Source organism: Oncorhynchus mykiss, chromosome 5, assembly GCF_057628025.1.
Source record: "Oncorhynchus mykiss isolate SJ-2025 chromosome 5, ASM5762802v1, whole genome shotgun sequence".
In the NCBI taxonomy this organism is placed as follows: domain Eukaryota; kingdom Metazoa; phylum Chordata; class Actinopteri; order Salmoniformes; family Salmonidae; genus Oncorhynchus; species Oncorhynchus mykiss.
In genome coordinates this window covers 9,843,643-9,852,500 of record NC_143026.1, presented here as the reverse complement: position 1 = coordinate 9,852,500, position 8,858 = coordinate 9,843,643, and the positions used below count along the sequence as shown (strand labels likewise).

The 8,858-nt window shown below is 45.9% G+C and overlaps 1 protein-coding gene across 4 annotated transcripts in view; it reads left to right on the top strand.

Moving 5' to 3' along the window:
- The window catches only part of pam (peptidylglycine alpha-amidating monooxygenase), a 157,377-nt gene that overhangs the window by 74,693 nt on the left and 73,826 nt on the right, over nt 1-8,858 (top strand). For all 4 annotated transcript variants that reach the window (XM_036976722.2, XM_036976718.2, XM_090233666.1 and 1 more), the window contains exons 14-15: nt 245-450; nt 914-976. In XM_036976722.2, coding sequence (XP_036832617.1) covers nt 245-450; nt 914-976 — 269 coding nt within the window. The remainder of the gene's footprint in view (nt 1-244; nt 451-913; nt 977-8,858) is intronic.

The following is an 8,858-nucleotide window of genomic DNA, read 5'->3' as shown; positions in this document are numbered from 1 at the left end:
GTTGTGGCCTTATGGGGGATTGAATCAAGCAGGTGTGTTTTGTTTTCAGTGTGTTCCCCCCTCTCCACGTTGACTTCAGTCAACCTCAGTCATGTGAACCTCTGCGCCTTGGTGATTGTTGACGAGGCACAACATCACAACAAACATTCCCACTGTATGATATGTAGTATTTTATGTACTGGGGAAAAAAATGGCTCTTGACTCCGCCGCCATTTTGTCTCGTTGACACGCCCTTCTTCCACAGAGGTACCTCTGATGACGAGATGTGCAACTTCTACATGATGTACTACATGGAGAGCAGACACGCAGCACCCTTCCAGGAGTGCATGGAGGACGGCTCCAAGGAGTTGTTCCAGAACATTCCACCCGAGGCCAACGTGCCCATCACGGTTCCTCCAGAGATGATGATGCACAACATGATGCACTCTGCTGGAGCCCCATCTACCCCAGGTAGTCAAACCTTTTATCTCGTCAAATACAGGAATATGGCTCCTCAACAGGTTAAATGTTGATTTTACTGGCGGAAACGTTGGCTATTTTATCAGTAAACCCCAATAGTATTGTATCTAAACTGAGATATAAACCTCAACAGTATTGTATATAAACTGATATATAAATCCAATAGTATTGTATATAAACTGAGATATAAATTCCAATAGAGTTGTATATTAACTGAGATATCTTAGTTTGTTTGGGTCAGACTCTGTCCTTTCAAGGAGTCTTTAAAGCTACAGTCTGGAATTTGTTTTTCAGCCAAAAATGCAGCCCTGCCACTTGTTTGGGTAAAATATTATGACTCAAAACGACCATTGAGCAGATTTAGCAGAAACCAGGTTGTACTTATAAAATATCTTTCCATTGTGGCTCTGGTTGCATTTTGAGAGGAGACTTAACTGTGCTTCTTCCCTCAAAGAGCATCAAGATGACATGGCGCTGTTGCAACCCAAGCGTGAGGAGGAGGAAGTTCTGGATCAGGGTGAGTTAGCATGGAGAATAAGAAATCATTTACTGCATAATGAGACAAATGGCACCCTATTCCCATTATAGTGCTCTACTTTTGACCAGGGCTGTAGTGACAAGTGGTGCAATATAAAGGGAATAGTGTTCCATTTGGGTCAGTATTTCTAGATGACCTCTCTTAGAGCTGACACATAACACAGCAAAGCACTCTCTTCTAGGACGGTTTCTACAGCAATACCATAGTTTTCTACAGCAATACCATAGCTTTCTACAGCAATACCATAGTTTTCTACAGCAATACCATAGTTTTCTACAGCAATACCCCCGTTTTCTACAGCAATACCATAGTTTTCTACAGCAATACCATAGTTTTCTACAATACCGCCGTTTTCTACAGCAATACCGCCGTTTTCTACAGCAATACCATCGTTTTCTACAATACCGCCGTTTTCTACAGCAATACCGCCGTTTTCTACAGCAATACCATCGTTTTCTACAGCAATACCATAGTTTTCTACAGCAATACCGCCGCTTTCTACAGCAATACCGCCGCTTTCTACAGCAATACCATAGTTTTCTACAGCAATACCGCCGCTTTCTACAGCAATACCGCCGCTTTCTACAGCAATACCGCCGCTTTCTACAGCAATACCATAGTTTTCTACAGCAATACCGCCGCTTTCTACAGCAATACCGCCGCTTTCTACAGCAATACCGCCGCTTTCTACAGCAATACCGCCGCTTTCTACAGCAATACCATAGTTTTCTACAGCAATACCGCCGCTTTCTACAGCAATACCGCCGCTTTCTACAGCAATACCATAGTTTTCTACAGCAATACCATAGTTTTCTACAGCAATACCATAGTTTTCTACAGCAATACCGCCGCTTTCTACAGCAATACCGCCGCTTTCTACAGCAATACCATAGTTTTCTACAGCAATACCGCCGCTTTCTACAGCAATACCATAGTTTTCTACAGCAATACCGCCGCTTTCTACAGCAATACCATAGTTTTCTACAGCAATACCGCCGCTTTCTACAGCAATACCATAGTTTTCTACAGCAATACCGCCGCTTTCTACAGCAATACCACTGTTTTCTACAGCAATACCGCCGCTTTCTACAGCAATACCGCCGCTTTCTACAGCAATACCGCCGCTTTCTACAGCAATACCCCCGTTTTCTACAGCAATACCGCCGCTTTCTACAGCAATACCGCCGCTTTCTACAGCAATACCGCCGCTTTCTACAGCAATACCGCCGCTTTCTACAGCAATACCGCCGCTTTCTACAGCAATACCGCCGCTTTCTACAGCAATACCGCCATTTTCTACAGCAATACCGCAGCTTTCTACAGCAATACCGCCGCTTTCTACAGCAATACCATAGTTTTCTACAGCAATACCGCCGCTTTCTACAGCAATACCATAGTTTTCTACAGCAATACCGCCGCTTTCTACAGCAATACCATAGTTTTCTACAGCAATACCGCCGCTTTCTACAGCAATACCGCCGCTTTCTACAGCAATACCACTGTTTTCTACAGCAATACCATAGTTTTCTACAGCAATACCATAGTTTTCTACAATACCGCCGTTTTCTACAGCAATACCGCCGTTTTCTACAGCAATACCATCGTTTTCTACAATACCGCCGTTTTCTACAGCAATACCGCCGTTTTCTACAGCAATACCATCGTTTTCTACAGCAATACCATAGTTTTCTACAGCAATACCGCCGCTTTCTACAGCAATACCGCCGCTTTCTACAGCAATACCATAGTTTTCTACAGCAATACCGCCGCTTTCTACAGCAATACCGCCGCTTTCTACAGCAATACCGCCGCTTTCTACAGCAATACCATAGTTTTCTACAGCAATACCGCCGCTTTCTACAGCAATACCGCCGCTTTCTACAGCAATACCGCCGCTTTCTACAGCAATACCGCCGCTTTCTACAGCAATACCATAGTTTTCTACAGCAATACCGCCGCTTTCTACAGCAATACCGCCGCTTTCTACAGCAATACCATAGTTTTCTACAGCAATACCATAGTTTTCTACAGCAATACCATAGTTTTCTACAGCAATACCGCCGCTTTCTACAGCAATACCGCCGCTTTCTACAGCAATACCATAGTTTTCTACAGCAATACCGCCGCTTTCTACAGCAATACCATAGTTTTCTACAGCAATACCGCCGCTTTCTACAGCAATACCATAGTTTTCTACAGCAATACCGCCGCTTTCTACAGCAATACCATAGTTTTCTACAGCAATACCGCCGCTTTCTACAGCAATACCGCCGCTTTCTACAGCAATACCACTGTTTTCTACAGCAATACCGCCGCTTTCTACAGCAATACCGCCGCTTTCTACAGCAATACCGCCGCTTTCTACAGCAATACCCCCGTTTTCTACAGCAATACCGCCGCTTTCTACAGCAATACCGCCGCTTTCTACAGCAATACCGCCGCTTTCTACAGCAATACCGCCGCTTTCTACAGCAATACCGCCGCTTTCTACAGCAATACCGCCGCTTTCTACAGCAATACCGCCATTTTCTACAGCAATACCGCAGCTTTCTACAGCAATACCGCCGCTTTCTACAGCAATACCATAGTTTTCTACAGCAATACCGCCGCTTTCTACAGCAATACCATAGTTTTCTACAGCAATACCGCCGCTTTCTACAGCAATACCATAGTTTTCTACAGCAATACCATAGTTTTCTACAGCAATACCGCCGCTTTCTACAGCAATACCGCCGCTTTCTACAGCAATACCACTGTTTTCTACAGCAATACCGCCGCTTTCTACAGCAGTACCGCCGCTTTCTACAGCAATACCGCCGCTTTCTACAGCAATACCGCCGCTTTCTACAGCAATACCATAGCTTTCTACAGCAATACCGCCGCTTTCTACAGCAATACCGCCGCTTTCTACAGCAATACCGCCGCTTTCTACAGCAATACCGCCGCTTTCTACAGCAATACCCCCGTTTTCTACAGCAATACCGCAGCTTTCTACAGCAATACCGCAGCTTTCTACAGCAATACTGCCGCTTTCTACAGCACAACAACTATTTATGCTGTATTTTCTCTCTGTTTGTACTGCAAAAAGTAGAACCAACACCAAAATTATATAATTTCATATTATTTTAGTGTTTTCATATTCCATTGGTCAGTGCAACTTTCAACCAATCACATGTTTTTATTTGCATATTCTTTGTGATTGTTCCCTGAGACCATTTTGAAATGTTTCAAAGCTTCATTCCTTCTTATTTCTGTAAAAACCCTGAAGAAGGCCAAAAGCCGAAACGCCTTGGTTCTACGTTTTTTTGCAATAAAGAAGAGATTTTTCAATTTTATTCCATTTGTCCTCCCAAGTTTTAATGAATCTCCTCTCTACCTCGGTTTGCTCATCAATTCATGCACCTTGGTTTTAAAGTGAGGTAGTGGCAGTGATCCTTTCAATTTATGTTTGTAATGAAAGAAAGACTTAATTCGGTCCTAATATGTCTCTGGAAGTCCTAATCCGTCTGTGGTAGAGTGATGACGATGAGGGAAAGGATACCAATGCAATGACATGAGGAATTGTTACTGCGAAGAGACCTGTGTGACAAGGTGAGGGGGGGGTGGCTATGCAAAAGAATCAGTCGGGGAAAGCAAAAAATTGTTACGCTCTCAGAGACCGTGTTGTATAATAAGTCTGGTTCCAGGGCATTATCATTCCAAAAGCATTAGCTCTCTGCTGTCCTGTAGAGCTAGGAGATGAGTCAGAGTTCTCCTGTTCTCTCCCTAACCACTGTGTCTTTGTGTGCCAGTAGGTGTGAGAATGTTGAAGGTAGCTATGAGCGCACTATACCCGACGACGACAGGGGATTGGCTCATCCAAACCCCCCGTTGCCATGGAAATGCTAAGCTCATCTCACACCTTGTTCAAGGCTATTAGAAGCGGTGGCTCGCTCACTCCCTTTGAATCCATTGTTCTATCTCCTCTCTCCCGGCTCCTAAGGCAACAACACAGGGGAATATTTAAACACAGCAGATTTGCCTAAATCCAGATTGTGTTCGATGTGGCCATTTTGATCACGGTGTTTGGTTTGCGCATTCACACGTGTCGTTGTTAACCTTTTCTGAGAGAGAAAGGTGAAGAGTAAAGAAGCCAATACGTGTCATAACCTGTCTGTAGAGTAGGTGGATGAAGGGGAAGATGAGGGGGGGAGCGGAGATGAGGAGAGGGGAGGGGAAATGAGGGGAGATGATGAGGAGAGTGGAGATGAGAAGATGGAGGAATGGGGGAGGGGAGGGAGAGGAGAAGATGAGAAAATGGAGTGGGGAAGGGGAGGGGAGAAGAGGAGATGGGAGAGGAGATGAGAAGATGGGCGGGGAGATGAGAAGATGGGAGAAGAGGGGAGGGAAGATGAGAAGATGGGAGGGGAGATGAGAAGATGGGAGAAGAGGGGAGGGAAGATGAGAAGATAGGAGGGGAGATGACAAGATGTGTGGGGAGATGAGAAGATGGGAGGGGAGAAGAGGGGAGGGGAGATGAGATTAGAAGAGAGGGAGCGAGAAGAGGGGAGGGGAGATGAGAAGATGGGAGGGGAGAAGTGAAGAGGGGAGGGGAGATGAGAAGAGGGGAGATGACAAGATGTGTGGGGAGATGAGAAGATGGGAGGGGAGATGAGATTAGAAGAGAGGGGGTGAGAAGAGGGGAGGGGAGATGAGAAGAGGGGAGGGAAGATGAGAAGATAGGAGGGAAGATGAGAAGATAGGAGGGGAGATGACAAGATGTGTGGGGAGATGAGAAGATGGGAGGGGAGAAGAGGGGAGGGAAGATGGGAGGGGAGAAGTGAAGAGGGGAGGGGAGATGAGAAGAGGGGAGATGACAAGATGTGTGGGGAGATGAGAAGATGGGAGGGGAGATGAGATTAGAAGAGAGGGGGTGAGAAGAGGGGAGGGGAGATGAGAAGATGGGAGGGGAGAAGTGAAGAGGGGAGGGGAGATGAGGAGAGGGGAGGGGAGAAGAGGAGAGGGGAGGGCGCCCAAGCGATTTGCTTTGATCTCACACCTGGGCTGCTATTTGATAATTGCGTCCCAAATGGCACCCTATTCCCTTATATAGTGCAGTAAACAGGGAATAGGGTACCATTTGGGAAGCGTTCCTATGCGCATGTGTTGATCGGAGGCAGAGAATGTCTCATGATGCTGGGCTCTTTTTTTCCTGGCATTCCCTGCTGAGATTTCATTTCACGATGGGGGGGGGCCTACAACAGGATACAGAACACATTGCATATTCACGAATCAGCATATCCAGACAAGCAAAGCAAGCAAGAAAGTGTAATGCTGTGGAGTCACACAGAGGTGCTTGTCCTTCATCTACCAAAGCAAGGACTACTACAGGAAATCCCTCAGGGCACCGTGAGCCCAGCAGAAATTCTGTTTAACATTCAGGGGTTCTGAACATTTTTTTTTTCAGACCATGAATTAAAATGTGCTAATTTCAAAACAATAGAGGAGAATCTTTGAACAGTTCGATAAAAATGTAGGCTTCAGTCAGTGCAAAGTACGCCAGTAGTCATATAGACAAGTGTGAGGATCGGAAGTGACAGTGTTTTGTCAAGTGATATCTCCAATAATCACGCCAGGCTAAAATGACAGGGTTATAACAATTGATAAAGCTATATTTTGTTTGGCTCTATTGATAATGTGTTATGTTGTTATTGAAATTGTCAGATCGGGCTCTTTGTTCAGCTGTCGAGCGTCATCAGAGCTAACGATCTATCATGGGACCAAACGAGCAGAGCAGACAATCAAACCACAGAGCAACGTGCTGTAAATTGGCATCGGTTGACTGGCAGACAGTCCCATTATCATTAAGGGGCTCATGTGTCGGCTTTACCAGTTCCTTGGCGGGGGGGGGCGACGGGCAACCGGCTTGCCTTGCCTTGATACTCTTATTAAATGAGTTGTGACTGAACGAGCGCAGAGCGCTGTGTTGTGGCCAATCGCCAGCTTGTCGGGTATTTAAGATGCCAGATTGCTTCGGCACCGTCCTGGGAGATTCCAGTCTCCATTAGCGACAACATGGCTCCTTTCTTTCTTCCTGTCCAGCAGAACGCATCGTTTCCTGCCCAAGAGCGGGCCCATAATGACGACATGCTGTACACAAGGTCACAAGGTCACGCTACGAGCCCCGGTTGAAGAGCGCCTGAGAGAGAGAGAGAGCAGAGCAGCTATTAGCCAAGCCAGCTTTGAAACATGAGTTGATACGGTGTACTAGTACATTCAGCATTCCTGATGAGTGGATACTTGGGTTAGAAACGTAGCCAGGATATATCTAAGACGTCTTGGATATACTGGAAAGCCATTTGAGATCCTAGAGGCCCTAACGGAAGTAATGTAGTTTGGAGTATTTCGAGTTTTTGTAAGACTCGTAGATACTTAAAATGAAGTCTGGTTGTCTTAATCTGTTGTTTTATCACACATTTCTAAGGAGAAACTGACAGAAAAAAAGAAGGGAAATTGAAGCCTAGTTGTTGTGCAAGCTGTTTTTCCCAACAACGACCCCTCACACCTCTCTATGTGATGCTAACATCACTAGCCATTGAAACAACAGCCCAGGCAACTGGAATATATTACTGAATACAGAGACAATGCCAGTGGCTCAGATATGACCTTGCCAATACAAAGAGGTGCTATATGCAATATTCTAAGTATTTTTACATAAACTGTATAACGATTTGACTATAGCTACAGTAGGGTATAATTTCTGGGCTCTGCTCTGTTCCGTATGTGGGGGAAAGTTGTACTGTTTGAACAGACTGCGTGCAAACAGACTAATCTCTTCGGCTCTGGGAAGTCCATAAATCTGTCACCCTAATCTACTTTGTTCCTTGTTGATATTAGGGGGGATCAAGTTATGGGAATCGTTTTCAATAAGTGTGCTGTATTTTTATCTGGAATCCTTTTTGGAAATGACAGAAGCAAAGATCTGTTATTAGCTGTCATAGCTGTTCTTGGATGATGTCATGCTACACAGTTATGACATCACATTATGCCACACAGTATGTTACACAGTCATGACATCACAGGATTCTACACAGTCATGACATCACAGCATGTTACACGGTATGCTACTCAGTATGCTACACAGTCATGACATCACAGCATGTTACACATTATGCTACACAGTATATTACACAGTCATGACATCACATTATGTTACACAGAATGCTACACAGTCATGACATCACAGTATGCTACACAGTATGTTAGTCATGACATCACAGTATGCTACACAGTCATGACATCACAGATTTGACATTTCTGTACGAGTTGATGGGAACTCCTGACCTGCCAAATAATAATAATGTAGTTCTACATAGCCATGTGGGTAGTCACTCCCCCTTCCAGAGCCTTGTGGGTAGTCACTCCCCCTTCCAGAGCCATGTGGGTAGTCACTCCCCCTTCCAGAGCCTTGTGGGTAGTCACTCCCCCTTCCAGAGCCGTGTGGGCAGTCACTCCCCCTTCCAGAGCCTTGTGGGTAGTCACTCCCCCTTCCAGAGCCGTGTGGGTAGTCACTCCCCCTTCCAGAGCCGTGTGGGTAGTCACTCCCCCTTCCAGAGCCGTGTGGGTAATCACTCCCCCTTCCAGAGCCGTGTGGGTAATCACTCCCCCTTCCAGAGCGGTGTGGGTAATCACTCCCCCTTCCAGAGCGGTGTGGGTAATCACTCCCCCTTCCAGAGCCATGTGGGTAATCACTCCCCCTTCCAGAGCGGTGTGGGTAATCACTCCCCCTTCCAGAGCCGTGTGGGTAATCACTCCCCCTTCCAGAGCCATGTGGGTAGTCTCTCCCCCTTCCAGAGCGGTGTGGGTAATCACTCCCCCTTCC